Source organism: Nycticebus coucang, chromosome 1, assembly GCF_027406575.1.
Source record: "Nycticebus coucang isolate mNycCou1 chromosome 1, mNycCou1.pri, whole genome shotgun sequence".
In the NCBI taxonomy this organism is placed as follows: domain Eukaryota; kingdom Metazoa; phylum Chordata; class Mammalia; order Primates; family Lorisidae; genus Nycticebus; species Nycticebus coucang.
This window is the reverse complement of record NC_069780.1, coordinates 5,971,355-5,998,337: the sequence shown is the minus strand read 5'-3', so window position 1 is coordinate 5,998,337 and position 26,983 is coordinate 5,971,355. Positions and strand designations below refer to the sequence as shown.

The 26,983-nt window shown below is 36.9% G+C and overlaps 1 protein-coding gene across 3 annotated transcripts in view; it reads right to left on the bottom strand.

The window, feature by feature from the left end:
* USO1 (USO1 vesicle transport factor) overlaps window positions 1-26,983 on the bottom strand; it is an 84,936-nt gene that overhangs the window by 46,620 nt on the left and 11,333 nt on the right. For 2 of the 3 annotated variants that reach the window (XM_053584402.1, XM_053584486.1), the window contains exons 2-7: window positions 20,885-20,971; window positions 20,739-20,803; window positions 13,209-13,285; window positions 2,626-2,726; window positions 2,100-2,202; window positions 1,886-1,941 (exon numbers count right to left, since the gene is read on the bottom strand). In XM_053584402.1, the coding sequence (XP_053440377.1) occupies window positions 1,886-1,941; window positions 2,100-2,202; window positions 2,626-2,726; window positions 13,209-13,285; window positions 20,739-20,803; window positions 20,885-20,971 (489 nt within the window). Of the gene's footprint in view, window positions 1-1,885; window positions 1,942-2,099; window positions 2,203-2,625; window positions 2,727-13,208; window positions 13,286-20,738; window positions 20,804-20,884; window positions 20,972-26,983 lie in introns of those variants that run through there. The other variant, XM_053584556.1, reaches the window with a different exon arrangement.

Genomic DNA, 26,983 nt, shown 5'->3' with positions numbered 1-26,983 from the left:
TTCCTGGGCTCAAGTGATTCTCCTGCCTCAGCCTCCCAAGTAGCTGGGACTACAGGCGCCTGCCACAACGCCCAGCTATTTTTTGGTTGCAGCCGTCATTGTTGTTTGGCAGGCCCAGGCTGGATTGGAACCCGTCAGCTCAGGTGTATGTGGCTGGCGTCTTAAGCTGCTTGAGCCACAGGCCCCGAGCCTAAAAGATATCTTTTTAATTATATTCTGTTAGGCAGTGCCTGTGGCTCAGTGAGTAGGGCACTGGCCCCACATACCGAGGGTGGCACATTTGAACCCGAACCTGGCCAAACTGCAACATGAAAATAGCTGGGTGTTGTGGCAGATGCCTGTAGTCCCAGCTACTCGGGAGGCTGAGGCAAGAGAACTGCCTAAGCCCAAGGGCTGGAGATTACTGTGACTTGTGATGCTACAGCTCTCTACCCAGGGTGACAAACTGAGACTCTGTCTCAAAAAAAAAAAAAATTACATTCTGTTCAAAAAACTGACAGCCAAGAGAAGAACACAACAGCAACTTTAGGCTTAGATTTATAGTCATATTTTAGTTGAAGAAAGATACTCAAAATTCCTAATAGACAAAGGTCCATTTAAACAAGCAATTCTTAAAAGGTAACATTTAAAGAAATAATAAAAAATGTCCTCACAAATTATATTACTATATAATTTCATTACCTATGATATTGCTTTGACATACAAACTATAAAATTTCTAAGATAAACAGTTAAAAAAAAACTTTCTAAGTGAACTAGAAGCCAAAAATGCTTCTGTTTTATCTCTGCTTTGCCACTAACCAGGAGAGCAAATGGTATTGACTAGCAATCAGGATGAAAAGGCACAGGGCTGGGGACCAGCAACACAAAGACGCAGCAACAAGGAATGACTGACTTGGTTTCTGTGGGTCTTGGGCTTTTCACTAGAGATATGAAGATTTAACTAGCTTGATATAATCTCTTTAATTGAATTGAATTAAATCCAGAACTCAACTTTACACTTTTCCAATTTCTTTTTTTATTTTTTGGTAGAGACAGAGTCTCACTTTATGGCCCTCGGTGGAGTGCCATGGCATCACACAGCTCACAGCAACCTCCAACTCCTGGGCTTAAGCGATTCTCTTGCCTCAGCCTCCAGAGTAGCTAGGACTACAGGCATCCGCCACAACGCCCAGCTATGTTTTACTCTTTTTTTTTGGTTGCAGTTCAGCCGGGGCCGGGTTTGAACCCGCCACCCTGGGTATATGGGGCCGGTGCCTTACCGACTGAGCCACAGGCGCCGCCCACACTTTTCCAATTTGTATCTGAAGTATTACAGAGTTTTGATTAAGTTGTAGGTATCAACAGAAAAAAATAATGCTCAAGTAACAAAATAACATGGCACCAATACAAAATATTCAAACTTCTGTGCAAATATTAAAATAAATAATAGAAAATAACTCCAGAATCATGCTCTACCCTTAAATAGCAACACCCAAGAAGATCCTCAGAAATACCCAAACGAAGGCAGAACTCCAAACACAATGTTTTGTCAGAGTCACACAGCTCTATGTCTGGGGATATCTCCCCTTACTCATTGGGAGGAAAAGGAATTATGGAGGTAGAGTTTGGTGTAAAATGAAACCCTCTGGAAGATGGCAAAAGAAATTCTAAAGTTATGGAAAGAATAATTTTGAATAGCAAAATGGCCTAAGCCAAATACTAGATTAGATAGGAAAGAAGTAAAGAATGTAGCTTTGTATGTAGTAACTTAAAAAGGTCATTGTCCCAACTTACTCACTTCTTGTAACAAGGAATGAGAGCCAACAAAGATTTTATTTACAAAAAAGCTGCAAATTTACAAAAAAGTTACACATTCTTGGATTTCTTTTTCAAATTTAACTTACATCATTACGTATAACTTCCCTGGAATCTGCTAACAAGTCCATCAATCTTGAAACACCTAGAACATACAACCACATGAAAAGTGCTGGCAGACATATTTATATAAATAGTGATTCAAATTGTTAACAATTCACGAACACATCATTCCAGTCCCCTACTCGAGGAAATTATCCTCATTTTTTGATTGAAATGACATAGCAAAGTTAAGTCACTTACCCATGGGACTAACTAAAATAATTTGTTGCACCTGAGGCCCCAGCTGTTTTAAAAGAGAAGTAAGAAGCTTGACACCAGGCCAACGGACATGGAAATCAAACTCCTGCAATATAAGAATTTAAAATATTTAACATCTATAATTCACATTTTTAAGAAAAACATTTTTCTTAACTTTTAAAAAGTGAAACCAGAAACTATAAGTAAAAAAATAGAAGTTCACCAATGTTTTAAAAAAAGTATTTTAAGAAATAAAAAGATAAAGAAAATAGAGTTAATGTATAATAAAACAATTAAACTGATCAAACTGTCACTGATGGGCTAAACAGTATTTTGTAAAAACAGAAATAAGACGCAGACATTTAAGAGTATATTTCTTAATGCATGTGGACCTCTGGCTCTGATACAATAAACTTCACTGCCTTTAAAGGTATGTACACATTGCTCCTTCAGTAACATCCACAAAGGCAATAAAAGAAGCTATTAAGATGGAAAAAAAAAAAAAAAAAAGCCAAGGTTCCCTATTTACCTCCAATAAAGACAACAGAAGGGTGACATTTTCTTGTTGCTTAATGAAAATTTCTGTAAACTGGCTTCCCAAATCCTCACTCTGTCTTGTGGAGTTTTCTTCTGTAATTCAAAGATAAAGAACTTCAACATGACGATATGTTAAAGTAAGTATCCTTTAACTGAAGAGTTAAGCAGAAATGATATGCTTCCTGAAACAGTATGGCTGGTGGTGATAGCACAGTTACGATGTAAAGCTATATCCTTAAAATAAACTTTCATATTCCCTTAAATTCTTTTTAATTTGTTGAGTGCTTAAATATGATATCTTAAGAAAAGATAATTAAATATTCACATTTTCTCAAAGACATTTTTTACCTTAAATTTCTGTTAGGGGTTAGGAAACTGAAGTGATAGAAATATTCTGTCTTGAATGTGGTAGTGGGTATATGTCTGTCTACTTCTGTCCAACCTCACAGAACTCTACAACTTCAAATAGTAAACTTTTCTGTATAGAATCTCAACCCCCACATCCCACAAACATTAGCAAACATGTAGTCCCTTCTAATTGTTAGTATTACTGTATTTATTGTAAAAGTAAACCAATTATCTGTATATTCGCCAGTATTTTTTTCACATTCATATCCTATAAAACTATTTGGTGATAAAAATCAGAATTTTAGCCAGGTGTGGTGGTGTGCAGCTAAGGCAGGAGTATTCTTGAGCCCAGGTGCTAGAGGCCATAGTCACTGCACTCCAGCCTGGGCAACAGAGCAAGGCCCTGTCTCAAAACAAACAAATCAATAAATAAACAAAAACCAAACCAAACTAAATAAAACAAAAAACCTCCTCCATATTTGACATTTAATTTACCATTTACTCTTTAAAAGATTTTGCTTTTGTTCTTAAAGCTTAAAAGTCTTTCAGATTAAACTATTTGTTGTTTCGATGTACTTTGTCAAAAAAATGTAAAGGATCACTAAAAATGGGAGCAACAACTGCCAAAACAAATTATCATTTAAGATCTGCCTATATTCTAAACTCAATTCCGAGACGACGAATACACTATTCCCATCCCTCACCCACACCAGACACACCTAACTGATCCCAACCTCAGCTGAGCATCAGAGTCCTCATCCACATCATGCTTCAGGAAGTTGTAAGTCAATGGAGCTGAAGGTCAAGTTCAAGCCTGTTATCCCTGAAAAAGTTCTTTTCTAAATGTGAGGGGGTGGGGGGAGACACTAGATGACAGGAGAAAAACAGCAAAGCAATCCAAGAGTAAGAGATAATCTCATCTAATTATTTGTAGAAATAAGAAAAAGATACCTAAAATAGAAAAGAAATGTTTTCCACGATCAACTATCCAAATGTGCTAGGTTTATCCTTCAGAAACTTTAAGAAACATTTCTCTCAATCATCTCTTGTATTATTAAAAGAATTCACTGCTTCTTAGCTTAAAACTATATTACAAAAAAAAAAAAAAAAACAGGGAGATTGCTTTGACTGCTATGCAGAGAACAGATTACAGGAAATAAAGAAAAGAGAATGACATGTCAAGAGGCAATAATCAAAGTTGGAGGTAAAGGTGGCTTAGATCTTAGGGGCCATAATTCTTATGAAAACAGAGGAAAGAGGATTCATCGACATACTACATAGAGGAATGTGGGGGTGGGAAAGGAGAGTTACCCCAAGGTTTTAGAAGAACTGGGAGGATTGAGCTGACATTTACTAAGATGGGAAACACTGTGAGATAAGCAAGCAGAGAATAAAGAGAAAATCAGAAATTGAGTTTGGGAAGTGTGAGGTTACAAAACCCCAAGTGAAGGGACCAAGCAAGCAGCCTTATAAATATGAGCACAGATGTCAGTGGAGAGGTCTGCAGTGGGCACACATATTAGAGTCTTTTTTTTTTTTTCCCATTTTTATTTTTTTTAAATTTATTTATTTTTATTGTTAAATCATAGCTGTGTATATTAGTGCCATCAAGGGGTACAACGTGCGGGTTTCATATACAATCTGAAATACTCTCATCAAACTGTTAATGTAGCCTTCATGGCATTTTCTTAGTTACTGTATGTAGGCATTTGTATTTTGCATTTAGTAAGTTTCGCCTGTACCCATTCTAAGATGCACTGTAGATGTGGCCCCACCCATTACCCTCCCTCCACCAAAATCTCCCCCCTTCCTTCCCCTTCCTTGGCCCCATGTTAGAGTCTTAATGAAAAGAATATTTAAAGTCACAAAGCTGGATGACAAAAGACAACTACAAAAAACTTAGAGCTAACATCATAATAATGGTGAAAGACTGAATGACTTCTGTTAGATCAGGAAGAAGACAAGAACGTCCACTCTTACCAATTCTAATCACTGGAAATCCTAATTGATGCCATAAGGCAGGAAAAAGAAATAAAAGGAATACAGATTAGAAAGGAAGAATTCTCAAATAAAAAAAAAGGAAGAACTAAAATTATCTTTCTACAGTTTTACATTTACAGATGACATGTTTGAACATGTGGAAAATCCCTTGAAATCTACAAAAAAGCTATCAGAACTAACAGTGAGTTTAGCAAAGTTGCAAGATAGAAGGTTAATAAACAAAATGAATTTATTTCCCTATGCTAGTAATATTAATTAGAAATTGAAATTTTAAAAACAGTACTACTTACAACAGCATCAAGAATGGACATCAGACAATAGACGGGTACTATTTATGCCTTGGAAACTGCAAAACATTACTGAGAAAAACTGAATAAGACCTACATAAATACTATAAGATACAATACATTCCTGTATTAGAAGGTATGATTCTGTTAGGATGACAGCTTTCCCAAACTGACCTACAGTCAACAAAATCCCAATCAAAATCTCAGTTACCAAAATCCTGGTTTTGCAGAAATTGGACAAGATGATTCTAAAATTTGTATGTGAATGAAAAGTACCTAAAACAGTCAAAACAATTCTGAAGAACAAAGTGGAAGGTCTTACACTAATTTCAAGACTACACAGCTACAGTAATCAAGAAGGGCCATGTCTCGATCAAGAGAACAGAAAGTGCAGAAATGTCCTATTAATTAAGTGTAAAACTAGAAATGAGCCACAGACCTAATTTTAAGAGTTGAAACTAAACAGATTTTTTTTTTTTTTGTAGAGACAGAGTCTCACTTTATGGCCCTCGGTAGAGTGCCGTGGCCTCACACAGCTCACAGCAACCTCCAACTCCCGGGCTTAAGCGATTCTCTTGCCTCGGCCTCCCGAGTAGCTGGGACTACAGGCGCCCGCCACAATGCCCGGCTATTTTTTTGTTGCAGTTTGGTCGGGGCCGGGTTTGAACCCGCCACCCTCGGTATATGGGGCCGGCCCCTTACGGACTGAGCCACAGGCGCCGCCCGAAACTAAACAGATTTTTAAAAGAAAACACGATAAAATCTTAGTGATCTTAGATATGCCAGAGATTTCATTAATAGGACACAAAAGGTCTAAATTATGAAAGAAATTGATAAAATATACCTAATGAAAATTTTAAACTTTTGTTCTTCAAAAGACAATGTTAGAAAATGGCACAGACTGAGAAATTTGTGACATATACCAAAGGACTTGAATATAAATTACATAAAGAACTTAATATATTCCTGCATTAAATATGACATTTTGTTTAAAAAAAAAAAACATACACAGGGCGGTGCCTGTGGCTCAGTGAGTAGGGCACCGACCTCATATACCGAGGGTGGTGGGTTCAAACCCAGCCCCAGCCAAACTGTAACAACAACAAAAATATAGCTGAGCATTGTGGCAGGGGCCTATAGTCCCAGCTACTTGGGAGGCTGAGGCAAGAGAATAGCCTAAGCCCAAGAGCTGGAGGTTGCTATGAGCTGTGACGTCACAGCACTCTACCAAGGGCAATATTTCAACTCATTTAAGACAACCCCATAGGACACAAAGGTTTGAATACATCGCTAAAGAAGAAAAATATGTGAATAATAAAAGAAAGAAAAAAGTTACACAAAAGTCATTCAACATCATTATTCATTAAGAAAATACAAATTAAAACTATAATGAAGCCTGGCTGGCCTGTAATCTCAGTACTTTGAGAGGTCGAGTTGAGAGGATTGCTTGAGCCCTGTAGTTCAAGACCAGTCTGGGCCATACAGCAAGATCCCAGCCTCTGCCAAAAATAAACCCCCAAATCAGCCAGGCATGGAGGACTGGGGTGGGCAGATGGCTTGAGCCTAGGAGTTTGAGCTATCATCATGCCACTGACTGTCCTCCAGCCTGGGAGATAGCGCAAGAACCTATCTTTGAAAACTAAGAACAAAACCAAACGAAACTACAATGAGATATCATCACACATGTATTAGAATAGCTATAATGACACTTTAAAACCTGATCGTACTAAGTGTTGGAGATTATGTGGAAGAGACGGAACTCACACACCACTGGTAGGAATATGAAATGGTACAACTACCTTGAGAAATGTGGTTTCTTACAAAGTTAAATAATAAACCCACCATATCACTAGATCACAATTCAGGAGTGGATATATGTTGTTATTTCTCTTCAGTAAACACTATTCTATTACAGAGTTTTACTGAAGAGAAATAACAACATACTTCCACTCCCGAATTGTGTAGAAATGTTTATAGCACTCAAAAATAGGACACAAAAACCTAAATTAAAAAAATTGATTAAATGGAAGGAATCACAATTTAATAGCTCAAAACTAGAAATAACCTAAATGCTCATCAAAAGAATAGATTTACAAGTTGTTTCATCTTCATATAACAGAATACTACTTAGCAATAAAAAGGAATGAACTTCAAAACAATTATGCTAAGTAAAAGAAGTCAGATTCCCCAAGCCACCAAAAAGGGAATATACTATATGATGCCATTTATATAAAATTCTAGGACAATATCTGCACAAACTAGTCCACAGTGACAGAAGGAAAATGTGTGGTTCAATGGGGGCAAGGAGCAGGAGCAACAGATTACAGTATCACAGGTTCATACAAGTCTCGAAACTCATCCAATCATATATTTACATATTTATATATGCACAATTATTTTATGTTAATATAGTAGTGTGTATAAGGGGAAAATCCAAGTAGAAATATCAAGTGCGTATTTAAATATACAATTATAAACTTTAGTGGAGAGGTGTGGGATGGACATATACATCTGAGTGGCAAACAGATAAATGAAATTTGAAGTGACAAGCCTGGCTGAGATCCCCAATGGAGAAAAGAGAAAAAGGAAAGAAATCTGTGTCCTAGGACATTCCAATATTAAGAGGATGGGGGGATCAAGAAAACTGCAAAGGAGACAGAGAAAGAGGAGCCAGTGAGACAGGAGGAAAACCAGGGGCCAGAAAGGAGTAACTCAAAGTAACACTGCTAAAAAGAAATGCAGATCGAATACCAGAAAAAGTTTAATGTTTGCATTGAGCACAAGCTAATAACTTGGTAAGGAGTTAATACCTTTGATTCATTCTGATATAGTAACCTATCAGAATATAATTAAGATTTCTTTTTCTTTTTTTTTTTTTTGTAGAGACAGAGTCTCACTGTACCGCCCTCGGTAGAGTGCCGTGGCGTCACACGGCTCACAGCAATCTCTAACTCTTGGGCTTACGTGATTCTCTTGCCTCAGCCTCCCGAGTAGCTGGGACTACAGGCACCCGCCACAACGCCCGGCTATTTTTTTGTTGCAGTTTGGCCGGGGCTGGGTTTGAACCTGCCACCCTCGGCATATGGGGCCAGCGCCCTGCTCACTGAGCCACAGGCGCTGCCAAGATTTCTTTTTTTTGGGGGATAGGGATAGGGTCTTGCTCTGTCACCCAAGCTGAAGTGCAGTGGTACAGTTATAGTCTCAACCCCCTGGGCTAAGGTGATCCTCTAGCCTCAGCCTCCCAAGTGGTTAGGATTACAGGCATCCCTACACCTGGCTAATTGTCTTATTGTTTTTTGTAGAGTTAGGGTATATTGCTATATTGCTCAGGCTGGTCTCAAACTCCTGGCCTCAACTGATCCTTTCACCTTGCCACCCAAAGTGCTGCGATTACAGGTGTGAGCCACCATACACAGCCAAGACCTACATTCTGAAATGAACTAGTAAAACACAGTCCTGTTGCAAGTATTAATGGTTCCTTCTGGCTTAATGCTGTCAGTTAAAAAAAGTGTTAGTAAGACAGACTTCACTTCTTTTATGTTATAGGCATAAGATAGCATGTCTTACCTTTAATGGAGTTCCTCAAAATTAGTTAAGCAATTAAATAGACAAAGCTCATTCCTTAGTGTAGCAGTAATTTAAGCTGTAACTACTATAAACTTCTATATGAATTATTATATCTAAAAGTTGTAAACCAAAACTGAAAGCATGAGAAATTATATCTATTATCCATATAAGTAAAAGTATGAGACAAGTAAGCCATCCTCCTTCATCCAGTATACTGAGATTACAACTTCGAGAGCTTAGTTTATTTTTTATGTGCTATAATTTATATGCTATATTCTACCATACACTTACAATCTGCAAAAGTAATTAGCCATTTATCAAAGATACATGAAAAAAATAAGATTAAAACAAAATGGCCCTCGTTACTATAGTAAAAGTAAACCCAAGACAGGAAGGTAAAACAAAAGACTGCTCTTTTTAAGTACTTTCACTGATGCTTTTCAATTTACAACAGTGCAAACTGAAAACATCATTAAATTGAAAATGCATTTAATATGTCTAACCTACCAAACATCATAGCTTAGCCTAATCTATCTTAACTGTGCTCAGATCACTTACATTAGCCTGCGGTCGGGCAAGATCATTTAACACAAAGCCTATCTCATAAAAAAGTGTCTCGTAATTTATTGAACATTGTGTTGAAAGAGAAAAACAGAATGGCTGTACGGGTACTCAAAGTATAGTTTCTACAGAACTGCAGAAGCCTTTGATTTATTGTTTTCATACCACTGGAAGTCAAAAAATTACAAGTCAAACCATTATAAGCAGGGACCCATATACCTCTGGACACTTTCAGACCTGTTGAGATGATTTGATTTTAACTAAAAATGTATAGATACATTTATTCTTTTTTTTGCAGTTTTTTTGGCTGGGGCTGGGTTTGAACCCACCACCTCCGTCATATGGGGTCGGCGCTCTACCCCTTTGAGCCACAGGTGCCGCCCGATACATTTCTTAAAATGTGTTTACAGTTGTACTTTATTCAGAGGTATGAACAACATTCAAAAACATCTCTGGACATTTTCTTTGGCTCTCCACTCCGTATCAAGTTCACACCTATATTATGAAGAACAAAACTGCTTTATAAATAGATATATTCTACTGAAAATAGTACTAACTCAAAGTGAAGGAAAATCAAATAATCTTCTTTTATACTGTGGTCAATTAAAAAGGTACACCTATACTTTTTGACATTTGTTTGAATCTTCTATAAACTAATATGTAAGTTATATGATTTAATAAAGAATCTAGTCAGAAAAATAAAAATAAAATTGGCCACAATTTTTTCCACTAGAAATCAATTAAATACTAATAAAAAAAGAGAAAAATATATATTAAAAAATCCTCGTACTCACTAGATGATACCGCATAAGTTACATAAACTCTGAGCTTTCATTTTCTCATCTCAACATAAGAGAAAAATAACACCTATCTCAGAGGCTTGAGGAGGATTAAGGGAATGAACACGAAAAAAAGGCTAAGTTCTGAAGGCTTCATACAAATAGATAAAACAGTAACAGAAAAAAAGACTGAGCTGTACTACCCAACAAGGACACAGTCTGACAAAAGTCAAGTACAATGCTCTGGTATTTCAGACAAGGGATTCAAGTGTCACAAAAAGTGATGCTTCACACTTTTATAAGTTAGTTTCCTTGTTAGTTGTTTTGTTATGTATAGGTGACTTTGTTATGTACTATTTTAAAACTACTTTAGATAAGAATATTCCTTTCCTGATTTAAAAAAGCTAAACAAGTCAGGAAAATTGGTAAAACAACAACAAAAATTTGGTTAGTTTAATTATGAGGAAAAGAAATATCAATATTAAAAGTAAATGGAACTTGAAACAGATCATCAAAATATTGGTGAGTTTTACGAATTACTGTAAGAAATGTCAGTAACTAGAACAGTACCGTGCATGCACTGATTTTTAAAGGGACAATATCAATATACACCTATTCTCTGAACTGGAATAACTTCCAGTTCTTACTGAATATAGGTAAAATATGTATGTATACCTTGATAATACATGTATACATACTCAAATATCATATTTGTTTATTTTTTAGAGATGAGATTTCACTGCATTGTCCAGGCTGGGGTGAAGTGGCTATTCATGGATATGATCGTAGCTCACTGTACCCTCAAACTCTTGGCCCCAAGCCATCCTCCTGCTTCAGCCTCTTGAGTCATAGCAAATATTAAATAAGCTATCGAAAAATTTTTTTTCTAGGAAGTATACATGAAATAATTTTGAATAAATTGTCTTACCAAAGAAAGCCTTTAATTTTATTAAGAGATGTACTAGAATATTTTATGTGTTCTGGACAGTAAATAGATTTAGTAGCCATAGAAATAATAGTAAGTTTATCAAATATTCCTCTTTAGTTAAGGAATTTTAATATAGTAAAACAAATCTTGGATTTCTTTAGCAGCCAGAAGAAACATCACTTGACAGTGTCCTTTTACATTATTAGAAATTATGCCTAAAAGCATCACGCATATGTAAATGCAATCTTTACCTTCAACATCATCTGAAAAGGTAGACAAAAATAAATAAAAGTGGGTGATAAAGAAAACAGTTTCTGATGTACTAGTATACACAATAAAATTGGAGCTTAAAAGTGTCAAACAAGCCGTATATATGATACATGTATAGTTTCTCGGAAGAATATTCATTTTAGTTAAAGCTGAGATATCCTAAAAGAGATAAAGCACATGCTATATTTTTAGGACTATGACACAGTTTTATCATTAAAGGGTTACAAAATATTCCTAAAGTAAATAATTCTAAAGTAACGTTCATTACGTCAGCTAAGAATTACCTCTGAAGAAGTAGTAAAGTGGAAGTATCAGTAAAAGAACTGAAGAACACATTTCTCAGTACCTAGATTTTTATAAGACTAATTCTTCAGGATGAGTAAATTTTTAGAAGAAAAAGTCCTTTAAAAAAGTGACTCCACCACTGTTTATTGAAACAACTGTTTATCTTGTTTTATCCAAAGAATCCGTTTTGGATGCTAAATTAAAAGTAAAGAGCCTAAATATGCAAAGAAAAACAAAAAAAGGTGTTCTCTAAACATAATTATAATGTAAGTTTATAATAAAGGAAACCAATTAACTAAAATCTATTGCTGTTATATATATATTTAAGAACAGTCTTTTTCTTTAATGTGGTCAAACAAGTGTGTTGTATCTAATTTTCTTACCTTAGAAATAACTAGAAAAACAAGTATCTTTTTCTTTGAAGTATGCTGTGTTTATTGTATTTAAGTGTCATGTGACCAATACCCTCTTTTTCCATGGGTACCAAATTATATCCACTAAATATTTTTCACCCCTGAGGAATCAATAAAGTTGAGTAATAGTCTAGATATCACAGAGAAGTAAAAATGTAAATAAAAGGATAATTCGGTCTAAGGAATTCTGACTGTTCAACACAAACTTTCAAATGTCCTCATTACTAGCATTCTGTGAAGCTAATACCCACATATATTCCTGCTCCTTTATTTTAATAAAACAATGCAACGATATACACCTACATTTCTTTATGATTAATCTATTCACAATTTTGAAAGAACACTTAATTTCAGTGTAAATTAGACTTATAAAATACATGAATACATTCATCTTCTGACTTTATAAAATAATGGAAAACCCATTTTGTCCTACAGCAGCAGCCGATGTGATAGTAAGAATGTGCTCTCCGACAGCAGTGCATAGGGCTGCTCACCATGTATGTTTCCCTGCACATAGGACAGAACGGGCACAGACTTCCAAGCAAGAATTTCAGTGACAACAAAGTAAGTAAATGACAAACCGCTTTACTTTTAGTATGCAGTATTTTGAAACAAAAAAGAAAAAAGAGGATGCATGAGAGATATGTGTGGATTTCAAATTTATTCATTATCACTGCACACCAGACTTAATATAAAGAAAAAGTACTTTTTAAATTTAATAAATTGTTGCTCTAAACATAAGCCCTATGTGTAAAGTTTAAGTATTAGGAAAAACTCTTGAATTTCATATTGCCTACCAATAACAACATATAAATTAAAGAGTGTGATTTTTCAATCAATAGCCAAAAATGATTATTTAACTCAGAACTGGCCAAAATGTATACTGCCTAACTAAAACTAAATACAAAGAGGGCATATTATTACTTAAAAAAGAAGGTTCTTATTCCATCTCATTATAATGTTCCAAATCATTCACAATCGCCCTAAAAATACATTTCTAGAACTAAAGCTATATGCTTATTAAAGAAAAAAAACTTATACATAAATAAATTTGTGACATAAACTCAACTTTAAAAGCAGCAATATTAGCGCAACCCAGTTAACAGAAAAGACAATAAAAATAACTCAAAACTTACCTACTTCTTCTTCTTCATCATTAGATATTATATTATATAGTGTGTCCAAAGCATAACCTATTATTTCAGAATCCGAACTGGAAAAAAGAAATTGTTAAACTTTTACACTGCTACTTAGAGTGTACATTTTTATGACTGCTTTTACGTAGTCATTAAACAAAACCACATGAAACAAAATTCTACTTCTAAAATCCTATTCTAAGCAAATATCAGATTACAAACTATAAACGTATATGGAAGATTGTATAATTGCAAAAAATCAGAAACAAACTAAATGTTCAATAATAAAAGAAAATAGTATGGGGAGATGCCTGTGGCTCAGTGAGTAGGGCACTGGCCCCATATACGGAGGGTGGCAGGTTCAAACCAGCCCTGGCCAAACTGCAACAAAAAATAGCCGGGCCTTGTGGCGGGCACCTGTAGTCCCAGCTACTCAGAAGGCTGAGGCAAGAGAATCACCTAAGCCCAAGAGCTGGAGGTTGCTGTGAGCTATTGACGCCACAGCACTCTACCAAGGGTGACAAAGGGGAACTCTGTCTCTAAAAAAAAAAAAAAAGGAAAAAGAAAACAGTATGGCAAATCCATACATATCATGCAGCAATAAAAATGCTTTTCATTTTTGGGTTTTTTGAGATACTTTCCTGCTCTGTGGCTCTGACTAGAGTGCAGTTGCATCAACATCGCTCACTGCAGCCTCCAACTCGTGGGCTCAGTTGATCCTTGAGGCTGCCTCAGTCACTTGAGTAGCTAGACTATAGGAATATGCACCACATCCAGCTAATTTTTCTATTTCTTATGAAGATGGGGTCTCACTTTCTTGCTCAGGCTAGTCTCTAATTCCTGGCCTCAAGCAATCCTCCTGCCTTAGCCTACCAAAGGGCTAGGGTTACAGGCAAGAGCCACCACACCCGGCCAAAAATGTATTCTTAAAGAACATATAAAGCCATGATAATTTTAAAAACTCCTGATAAGATGCCAAATGGAAAAAACTGAATAAAAAAATGTATGTACAGAATAATCACTGTATATCTGTGTCTATACATGTATTTTAAAATAGTATACATTTATAAAATAAACCCAATTTTAAAATCAGCTAAACTAGCACAACTCAGATAATTTTATGTATATGTGTTTATATATGTTTTTTGTTTTAAATAGACATACAAATACACACATAACGTTATTTCCAATTGGACTTTTAAAGTTTGTTTCCCTTCTCTATTTATTATTTTCTTAAAAGAAAAATCTTACAGCAAACAGGTACTATTTATACAGTCAAGAATTATAAGAATTTGTAGTTGCTGACAAACAGACAAATTCTGAAATAACGTAAAATGATGGCATTTAGAGCAGAAAGCAAGAGTGAGAGATCCAGGTTTAAAGATTCAGTGACTATGAAGAAGTGATCAGGACTGATAAATACAAAGATAAGGTATCAAAAGGGATTGCAACCAAAGGATATAAATATCAAAGTCGATTTTTAAAAAATTATTTACTGAGGTTGGGCACAGTGGCTCATGCCTGTAATCCTAGCACTCTGGAAGGTGAGGCAGGTAGATTGCTTGAGCTCAGGAGTTTGAGATCAGCCTGAGAAAGCAGTTATCTAAAAAATAGCTGGGTGTTGTGGCATGTGCCTACAGTCCCACCTACTCAGAAGATAGAGGCAAGAAGAGAATCACTTGAACCCAAGAGTTTGAGGTTGCTGTGAACTTCCACCTAGGGCAACAGAGAGAGACTCTGTCTCAAAAAATAATAATAAAATAAAAATAAAAGATTACTTTTGTTTTGTTTTTGAGAAATTTAGAGGGGCATCTTTTAAGAAACTTGAGAACCTAGTAATGGAAGGGAACTTCTGCAACATGATAAAGGCACGTATGAAAACGTCGCACTCAACTTCCTATGTAACGGTGAAAGAAGGAATGCTTTCCTCCTAGGGTAAGGAATAAGATAGTGATGCCCCCTCACCTTCTCTAATGAACACTGGACTGGAGGTTCTAACTAGAACAACATGCAAGAAAATAAAAGGCATGCAGACTGGAAAGGAAGAAGAAAAACTATACCTTTTCACAGATTACATAATCTCATACATTAATTCATTAAAATCTTAAGGAATTCATTAAAACTTACTAGAACTAATAAATTCAGCAAAGTTACAGGATAGAAGCTAAATATACAAATGTCAATTCTGTTTCTACAAAATAGCAATGAACAATCAGAAAATGAAGTTAAGAAAATAATTTCATTTAAATAACATCAAAAAGATTAAAATATTAAATATTAAAATAAAATATGTAATATTAAAACTTTGGAATAAATTTTACTACAGATGTACAAGATTTGTACACTGAAAACCAGAAAACATTGTGGAAACAAATGTACCAGATCCAAATAAGTAAAAAGATATTCTGCACTCAGGGATAGGAAGAGGTAATACTGTTACAATGACAACTTCATTTACAGATTCAACACAATGTCTATCAAAATTCTTGTTCCTGTTGTTGATAAGAAATTGATAAGCTGGGTGGTACCGGCCCTATATACCAAGGGTGGTGGGTTCAAACCCGGCCCCGGACGAACTGCAACAAAAAAATAGCCAGGCATTGTGGAGGGCGCCTGTAGTCCCAGCTACTCGGGAGGCTGAGGCAAGAGAATCGCCTATGCCCAGGGACTTGAGGTTGCTATGAGCTGTGAGTGCCACGGCACTCTACCGAGGATGCTAAAGTGAGATTCTGTCTCTACAAAAAAAAAAAAAAAGAAAGAAATTGATAAGCTAGTCATAAAAGCCATATAGAAATACAAGGGATTCAGAATAACCAAAACGATCTTGAAAAAGAATAGCAAAGTTGGAAAACTCATATTTTCTGATTTCAAAACTTATTAAAAATTTACAGCAACCAAGACTGTCTCGAACCATGAAAAAGACAGACATATAGATAAATAGAATAGAACTGACAATGAAGAAATAAAAAGTAACATTTATTTCAAAACTGATTTTCAGCAAGGATGTCAGGACCGTTCAATCAAGAAAGAATAGTCTCTTCAACAAATGGTGCCAGGTCAACTAGACATCCACATGGAAAAGAATGAAGTTGGTTTCCTATCTGACAGCACATACAAAAATTAACTCAAATGGATCAAAGACCTAATGAGCTAGACCTATAAAATCTTAAAAGAAATCGCAGATGTAGATCTTCAAAATTTTGAATTAGGTAACTGTTTCTTAGATGCGACAACAAAAGCACAGGCAGAAGATAAAAGAAAGAAGTTGGAAATTTAAAAACTTTTTTTGTTTTTGTTCTCAACAGGGTCTTATTGTTACCCCAGGCCAGAGTGCCAAGGCATCACCTGACTTATAGCAACCTCACATTCCTGGGCTGAAGTCATCTTCCTGCTTCAGTCTCCCAAGTAGCTGAGACTTCAGGTGCTCACCACTATGGCCAGCTAATTTTTCTGTTTTTAGTAGGGATGGGATCTCACTCTTATTCAGGCTATTTCTGCTCAAACTCCTGAGCTCAGGCGATGCTCTTATCTTGGGCTCTGAGAATGTTAAGATTTTGGGCATTAGCCACTGGGCCTGGCTAATATTAAAAAACTTCTGTGCTTCAAAGGATACTATTAAGAAAGTGAAAAGACAACCCGCAGAACTGGAGAAAATATCTGCAAGTCACTTATCTTATAAGGGACCTATATCCAGAATATACACATAACCCCAAAATGCAAAACACAAATAATCTAATTAAAAATGAATGAAATATTTGGATAGACATTTCTCCAAAAAACATAAACAAATGGCCAATAAGCACATGAAGAGATGCTGAACATCATTATTATTAGGCAAATGCAAATTAACACCACAATCAGAAAATATTATGGAATACCACTTTATACTCACTAGGGTGGTTGCAAAAAGGGAGGGGGACAATAACAAGTATTGGTGAGGATGTGGAGAAACTGGACCTTCATATACTGTTGGAGAAAATATAAAATGGTATAGTCCCTATGGAACAGAGAGTGACACTTACTCAAAACGTTAAACATAGAGCCATCCCAGACCCAGCAATTATACTCCTAGGTATTATATATACCAAGAAAACTGAAAACATACGTTCATACAAAAACTAATACATGAACGTTCATAACATCATTCAAAATAGTCAAAACCTGGAAATAACCCAAATGTCCAACAATTGATAATGGGTAAATGAAGTGTGGTATATCCACACAATGGAATACTATTCAGCCATGAAAAAGAATGCTGTACTAATACATGCTTCAACATGGATGAACCTTAAAATGTCAGGCTAAGTGAAAGATGCCAGACACAAGACCACATGCTGTATGATTCTACTCATATGAAATGCCTCAAACAGTAAAATCTATAGACAGAAAGTGAATTAGTGGTTGTCAAGTACGGTGATGGGGAGGAATAAAGAATAGATATTGGATGTGGGTGTGTGATGCAATGCTCTGGAATTAGATAGTGGTGATGGTTGCACAATTTTGTGAACATACTAAAACATACTTTAGAAGAGTAAATTGTATGATATATAAATTATAGTTCAAGTAAAACAACTACTGAGGTATCATGGATTGGCAATGTTAAGTTTCAGACAAGTTTTGGGCCTTGAGTCTGAGAGTTAGGAGAATGAGCAGGGAAGCAGATCCACAGCCAGACGGAGCTGCAGGCTAAACCAAGAAAGGGAACGTGACTCTCTTCAATGCTGCTGTGGATGAAGGGGATTCAGGGCAAGAACTCTCAGTGTTAGTTACACAGGCCAGGACAAGAAGCACAGAACAGTAATGAAGGTGAAGAGCAAGTGGAGCGAGAGAGAGATGGCTGTGGAACACAGACCTCTGCATTTAATGAAGTTTAAAAAAACATCCACAGAACACTAAAAACAGACGAAAATATGCTAATTTAGCACAAGAAAGGGAATGAAATACAAGATGGATCACAGAAGTTTTGCTTTTTTATTGTCTAAGAGTCCCAAGAAAACATTCAGCAGCCCTTGACATAATTACCTATTCACATATTCACAAGGCTATGTTGTATATTCTACTCCTAAGTATGATGGCTGGCACACAGTAAACATGCAACAACAATTTTAAGATCTATTACTTAACCTTTATCAAGAGCATTTACACATTTATTTCGTGCTGTGTAGTGAAAATAACAATGAAGTGGAACGCCGCATGAGAAGCGGTGTTCTACTTTCCACACCGAGATGTCAGTCATTTCATTCCTATCTCAGACTCAGGGAGAACATGCACCTGTGATCTAACAAATATGGAATAAAGAAAGCTTGTAAGTACGTATAAGCATCACACTAATCTTCCTTTTTTCCAGCTTTTCTAACGGCCACCCATATTCATTGGCTCATGACCCCTTCACTCCATTTTCTTTTTTCTTTTCTTTTCTTTTTTTTAAGAGACAGAATCTCACCCTATTGCCCTCAGTAGAGTGCTGTGACATCACAGCTCACAGCAACCTCCAACTCCTAGGCCTAGGCAACCCTCTTGCCTCAGCCTCCCGAGTAGCTGGGACCACAGGCACCCACCACAAAATCCGGCTACTTTTTGTTGCATTTTGGCTGAGGCCAGGTTTGAACCCGCCACCCTTGGCATACGGGGCCGGCACCTTACCCACTGAGCCACAGGCGCCACCCCCTTCACTCCATTTTGGGAGCCAGCGATAGCAGCTGCTCTTCTCCTATCACTACACTTCCACCTGTTTTGCCTTCCTGTTCCAATTTTAAGGACCCTTGCAATAACATTGGGTATCTGGATAATCCAGGATACTCTCCCCTTTTTAAAGTCCTTAACTTAATTCACATCTGCCACGTCCCTTTTGCATGTAAGGTAACATTTGCAGGTTGTGGTGATAAGCATATAGATATCTTTGGTGGGCCATTATTGTACCTTCCACAGTTATCCACTAGGATGCTAAGAAGACAAACAATTCTGACACATTCAATGCATTGATCCAAGTGCATTAGACTCAGTTGGCTTTGAAAGGTAGTCAGTGTGGGTACATTGTCTACAGAGAAGACAAACGTCTTAACTGGTATGAATAAGCAGCTAGGAATTGCTGAACTATAATCGAAACACAGGCCATGAAGTTAGATAGATAGGCAGTACCCAAGACCTATAATAGCTTAAATTATTTGCTTTGTTTGAGAAACTTGGACTTCACACTGCACAAAGCATCAAATAGGTGAGTGACAGAGATCTGCATTTTGGAAAGACAATTCTTGCAACATATGGACTGAATGGAAGTATAAAGAGATCAGAAACAAAGAATAGTTTACAGGTGGTGGAGATTTTAATTTATGTCTAAAACTCTTTGATACAGCTCTCTTCGAAAGGTAGAAGCTAATCCTCCCCTTAAGCATGGACTGTACTTAATAACCTGCTTCTAATAACTACACTGTGGTGGGACCAACAGTATGTGACTTCTGAGACTAAGTTAAAAGAGGCATTGTGATTTTCTCTTTGTTCTCTCCAGGATCACTTGCTATAGTGCAAGCCACATGGTGAGAAACTGTGGCCTCTTTCCAAGAGCAAGCTTGGAATCAGGTCCTCCCCCACCCCCGGTCGAATCTTCATATGACTGCAGATCTCTGTGTCTTGACTGCAACTTCATGAGACCCCAATATCACCGCAATAAGCCATCCCCCAATTCCTGAGCCCTGATCCACACACACTGAGATAATAAATATTTCTTATTTTGAACCACAAACTTTAGCAGTAATTTGTTATGCAGCAAAAGATAATTAAAACAGAGACTATGAATGTGGTTTAAGTCACTGATATTGAGAATAAGAACAAAGGCTGATAGAGGAAACGGAGAGAAAAATCATGGATTTCAGTTGTTTTTTGGTCTGTGAAAGCATAACGGGTTCAGAACAAGTATGAGGTCAACAGGAATACTCCAGTCTCTGGCTTGAATGGAAAGGTGCTATTGACCAGGCTGAACTCAGTGCAAAAGCAGCTGAAGGGGGCAAGGAAGGGCTAGAAACAAGAGAACTAGAGATACATGAGCTTTTGAACAATCTGAATTTAAGGTACCTGCAAGAGACCCCGGTAGGGTAGAAAGGTCTGATGAGCAGCTAAACCATGTAAGACATTCCACTAGAGCTAAGACTCAAAAGCTATCTGTACAGTTATTATAATCAAAGATGGAAACAAAGTCTCTTACAAAGAAGTTGGGATAACTGATATACCATAATATGAATATTATAACATGGTATATATTGATAAGTGAATATCCAAACATCTGTTTGCACAGTTCAAACCCCAAATCTCAAGTCTTTAATTAACAGTTACTTCATTTTTATACCTCTGCTTTAATACTTAGCATGACGGCTTACACCCAGTGTCCAATAAAAATTTATTGAAATAACAAGTGAAAGTAAAAACTTAATAGCTTAAATATGTTGATAACTTCTGGAATAGTGATATTGACTTTAAAATAAATTAATTGAAAGTTCATGAAAAATTAGGGAGAAAAATCATTAAACAGAGACTTACCGATCTGTTTGTAAAACATGGATAAGGTGTTCCATTGCTTGGATACCCACTTCCAAGCGATACTTCTGCACATAAAAAGGAAAAATGTTATTAAAATAACTAATATCCAACCTAAGAAAACTAACAACTTATGAGGTTTTACGGACCTTCGATAAGGATTTGAGAGCACGCACAGCATTCCTGCGATCATCCAGCAAAGTAGATGAAGCTACTCTGTCACAAAGCTTTTGAATCTGTCATGGAAAAATAAAATAGCATTAAAAGAATAAAAAGAAAAAAGAGACCGTAAAGGTTTTATCCCCCAAATCTATACCTCATAATATTAAAAAAAATATTCAGCAAATAGGACATTGTGGAAATGCTCTCTCACAAATCTAAGTTATTTATTAGGTAGTATTATTATCTCATTGCAAAGATCAAACAGATTCTTTGTAAAGACCACAAAGCGGGAATGGGTGAAAGGGAATCCAATTAAAGTAAGTCACATAAATTCAGGAATTACGGAAAATCATGAGTAGAATTACAACTTTCTAAACATGCCACAATATGACTGTTTGACTCAAGAGGAAGCATAATCCAATATGGTAATGATAGATGGCAGAAAGTTATTTAAATTTTTTAAAATAATAGTTTACATGGTAACTTAGGTATCCTAATCTTTCCATTGTATATTTGGTAAAGAAAAGTCATAAATGGGGCAGTGCCTGTGGCTCAAGGAGTAGGGTGCCGGCCCCACATACCGGAGGTGGTGGGTTCAAACCCAGCCCTGGCCAAAAACTGCAAAAAAAAGAAAAGTCATAAATGTATATCAATAAAGCTTTCGGTGTGCCTCAAAATTTATAAGTATAAAATATTCCTATTATAATTTGTAGGAATTAAAATCTGAACTAAATTTTAAAATAAATCTTGGAACATTATTTATAAAAGGGAAAAATAAGAAATAAGTTAACTATTAACTTACTTTAATAACATTTCTCAATGAGAGAAGAAAAGCTAAGTAAATTGTGGTATTTTCTGGTGAAATACCATACAACTATTTAAAAGAATGAACTGTACCAACATGAAAATACCATGACACAATAAATATGAGAAAAAAAGCCTGCTATAACAACTATGTGCAAATTATAATCCTACAGAAGCAAAAGTACCAAACTGTGTATATTAAATCACATTAAAAAAGAATTTGGGCAGCTCCTGTGGCTCAAAGAATAGGGCACCAGTCCCACATGCCCGAGGTGGTGAGTTCAACCACCAGCCCCGGCCAAAATCTGCAAAAAAAAAAAACAAAGAATTTGGGGACTGGTACCCTCCAACCTTTTCAATGGTGCATAGCTGAGAATAAATAACAGGGTGTGGCGGCTTACACCTGTAATCTTAGCACTCTGGGAGGGAGGATTGCTTGAGAGACCAGCCTGAGCAAGAGCGAGACCCCATCTCTACAAAAAAATAGAAAAATTAGCTGGGTGGCATGTGCTAATGGAGGTGGGGGATCACTAGAGCCCACATGTTTGAGGCTGCAGTGAGCCATGATGACCCTGTCTGAAAAACAAAGAAAATAAGGAGAAAATATTAAACTTGCCACTTAAAAAAAATAAATAAATCACTCTCGTTCTAAAACAAAATATGTTGAGTTTTAACAGCAAGTACATATTCTTCTCAACTGGGGATTGTAACTGGAACTTTCTCAACCCCACCGTAAACCAATGAGAGTCAAAGGTGAATCTAAGAATAACTTATTTATCTAGCACCATTAGAATAAATGAGTGATTTCAGATACCTGCTGTCAGATTCCAAAACTTTACCCTAGAAGTGAGAACAATGTAAACTAAAAATTGTACCCTCATATTAATTCGAAAAATAAATAAATAAAAAATAAAAACCAAAATGGGTTTTTTTTTTCTGTTTTAGTGGTTTCTGATGGCAATCCAAAACGAGTTACATGCTTCTTTATTTTTTTTCTGTTCTTAGAGTCTTGCTCTGTCATCTGGGCTAGAGTGCCACGACCTCAGCCTAGTTCACAGCAACCCCAAACTCCTGGGCTCAAGCAATCTTCCTGTCTCAGTCTCCCAAGTAGCTGGAACTACAGGCACACACCACCACACCTGGCCATTTTTTCTATGTTTAGCATAGAAAGGGGTTTCACTCTTACCCAGGCTGGTCTCAGGATCTCCCCACCTTAGCTCCCCAGAGTAGTAGGATTACAGGCATAAGCCACCACGCCAGTCTTCTTTGTCTTCTTAAACAAAGACAATTATAAACCTAAATTCTATTTAGCATATAAACCTAAATTCTCTCCTATATGATATAAAGAATGTGTTAGATATTAAATGAAGTAGGCCGGGCACAATGGCTCACTCTGGGAGGCTGAGGCTGGTGGACTGCCTGACTCTTGGGTTCCAGATCAGCCTGAGCCAGAGTGAAATCTAGTAAGTAAAAATAGCTGGGCCTTGTGGCAGGCACATGTAGCCCCAGTTACTTGGGAGGCTGAGGCAAGAGAATCACTTGATGAGCCCAAGAGATTGAGGTTGCTGTGAGCTGTGACACCAGAGTACTCTACCAAGGGTGACAAAGCAAGACTGTTCAAAAAAAAGAAAGAAATATAAAAGGCTATGTATAGTACCTGGCACCTGTGAGTTCTCAATAAATGTTACTAAACTTTATCATTACCAATTTTCTTATGACTTCTTCTTCTTATTTCACCTTTTCAGGCTTTTGGCTAATATTTCTATCATCTGTATCTCTAATAGACCATCCAAATTTTACAGATTTAATTTGCTACACAGTAAGATACTCAATAATTAAATAGCACTGTTTACAACAAAAATGTTAAGGTTTGAAATTGATATTACATGGACTTTGCAACTTATATATCTGCTATTTGGAGGCCTTACTACCTCCCAATATTCCAGAAGGTTGAAGGTAAAAAGTGGTATCTCCAGGGCAGCGCCTGTGGCTCAGTGAGTAGAGCACCGGCCCCATATACCGAGGGTGGCGGGTTTGAACCTGCCCCGGCCAAACTGCAACAAAAAAATAGCTGGGCGTTGTGGTGTGGTTGCCTATAGTCGTAGGAGGCCAAGGCAAGAGAATCGCCTAAGCCCAAGAGCTGGAGGTCAGTGTGAGCTGTGACGCCACAGCACTCTACCAAGGGTGACAAAGTGAGACTCTGTCTCTAAAAAAAAAAAAAAAGTGATATCGCCATAAAGAGTGTTAAGTAGCTACTCTTTACAGACAATTAAAACCAAGTGAATGGAAAATGTATTAAATATGTTCCAAAGCCTACAAAGATTTGCCCTTGTTTTAGTCCAAACAGGTATTTTTCAGCTGATATTTACCAAATAAAAATTTTGTAGCTCAAGTGTGCTTAACTTCTATTCAGAAAGATCTCAAAAACCATTATTCCATTTATTCCTCACTTGAAAAACCAACTCAGTGCAGTTTAATTATGCTCCATTGTCCATTCTCTCCTCCTTCCCTTCAGCTACTTAAAGCCTCTGTGCTTTAGCTAGGCATGCGGCTTCTACCTAGACTCTGTCCCAAGCCTTCCTCACAGCTGGGCACGGACAGTGACTACATTCTGGCCAGGGAGTTATGGATACCTTCAAGTTCATGTCCTTAAAAGGAAGCTATTTGGCAGTGCCTATGGCTCAGGGAGTAGGGCACCAGCCCCATATACTGAGGGTGGTGGGTTTGAGCCCGGTCCCAGCCAAACTGCAACAAGAAATAGCTGGGCGTTGTGGCGGGTGCCTGTAGTCCCAGCTACGTGGGAGGCTGAGGCAAAAGAATAGCATAAGCCCAAGAGCTGGAGGTTGCTGTAAGCTGTGATGCCACAGTACTCTACTGAGGGCGACAAACTAAGACTTTATCTCTCTTAAAAAAAAAAAAAAAGTAAAAAAAGGAAGCTATTTGTTCCTCACTCCTCTGTCTCGTTGCCCAGTCTAGTCTGGAAGTTGAACCAGATGATTAACAAGGTACCATACGACAATTCAAACAAGTGCAGCATCCTAGGGGATGGAGAAGCAGATAAAAAGCAGCAAGCCCAGCTACTTTTTTGTTGCAGTTGTCATTGTTGTTTAGCTGGTCTGGCCTGGGCTTGAACCCGCCAGCCTCGGTGCATGTGGCTAACGCTGTAACCACTGTGCTATGGGCCCCAAGCCTAGCCAGTTTTTATTAAAGTCAGAAATGTTTGCCCTTAGGTCTTTTATCAAAGTATTCTTTATCTCAATATACTATTAAGGCATAACATTTCAGGTGACTATTCTGAACACCTGGAACAGAATTTCACCTTCTGAATAAACACAGAAGTAAATACAGTCAAGGTATGTAAGGTTACAAATAGAAAACAAGAAACAGATCTTTGGCCTGTTTCTTTTTTTTTTTTTTTTTGTAGAGACAGAGTCTCACTTTATGGCCCTCGGTAGAGTGCCATGGCATCATACAGCTCACAGCAACCTCCAACTCCTGGGCTTAAGCGATTCTCTTGCCTCAGCCTCCCGAGTAGCTGGGACTACAGGCGCCCGCCACAACGCCCGGCTATTTTTGGTTGCAGTTCAGCTGGGGCCGGGCTTGAACCCGCCTCGGTATATGGGGCCGGCGCCTTACCAACTGAGCCACAGGCACCGCCCCTTTGGCTTGTTTCTTAAAATAAATCTCCAATATCTACCATTAAATGTTCTAAAAAACAAATACAGCTACACATCTCACAGTAACATTTTGGACCATGTATATGATGGTGGTCCCAAGACTATAATGGAGCTGAAAAATTCCTATCACCTCAGTGACAGTTGTAATCTTCTTATTGGTGGATATGTCATTGTGTTTGTGGTGATACTGATATACACAAACATACTCAGCTGCCAGTGTACAGAAGTACAGCAAATACACAATACTTCACTATGCTACTGCCTTATGTATTCATTATACTACATACTTTTTAATGGTTATTGTAGAGCATAATCCTCTACTAATTAAGAAGAAAAGGTAACTGTAAAACACCCTGATGTAGGTGTTTTAGGAGGTACTCCACAAGAAAGCGCTGTTCTTAGGAGATGACAGCTCCCTATGGATTTAAACCCCAGAAGACTTTAACGTGACACAGGACGTAGAGGTAGAAAACAGTGACACTGATTATTCTGCCCTACATAGGCCTAGGCTAATGTGTGTGTGTCTTAGTTTTTAAACCAAAATTTTTTTTCTTTAAATAGAAAAACCTTATAGAATAAATATATAAAGAGGCCAGGAATGGTGGCTCATAGTTGTAATCCTACTACTTTGGAAGGCCAAGCTTGGCTGGAAGATCACTTAAGGCCAGGAGTTTAAGACTAGCCTAAGCAATATAAGGAGACCATGTCTATATAAGAAAAAAAAAAAAAAAAAAAAGAAAAATATTTTTGTACTATACTATACAATGTGTTTTTGTTTTACGAAAAGTCAAAAAGTAAAAATTTATAAAGTAAAAACATTATTATAAGCTAAATAATTTATTGAAGAAAATTTTAAAAATAAATTTTGAAAGTCTATTTTCTATAATGTCCTAGGCCTTCACATTCCTTCACTACTCCCCCAGCGCAACTTCTAGTCCTGCTAACTTCATTCCTGGTTAAGTGCTCTATACAAGGACGTCACTTTTTATCTTTTATTACCGTCTCTGTATTTAGATGTTTAGATACACATATACTTACCCTGTGTCACAGACGCCTACAGTACTCAATACAGCACATACAGTACAAGTCAGCAGCTCGGGCGCAGTGACTGTCCCACAGCAGCAGCACTGGTGGGCTATACCACCTGAGTCCGTGTGAGGGACTCCATGATGTATAAACAATGTCGAAATCACCTACTGACACATTTCCTAGATTCCTGTTGTCACATTCCTGACAGAAATGACTGTATCAGAATATAATTATTCCACTCATTTGTGTAATTATACACAGTGGTAAATACAAAGAAAACACTCTGGAAGGATATACAAACTTTATTAGAGATTACTCTTGTGATGAGAGATGAAGTTGTGAATGAAGAAAGAGGCAATTTTAGACTAAATACTGATTTGAATCATTTACAATAAGCATGTTTTTACTATTGCTTCAATTAACTAAAGAGAGAAAATATAAAGAAATTTCCAGAATATATCAGACCTTGCTTTTATCCTACTACCTGCTCTAACCTGATTACCCGAATGCCTTACTATTCATGTCCTTTATGAATACAACCGATTCTCATTATTTGCAGTAGTTATGTTCTATAGT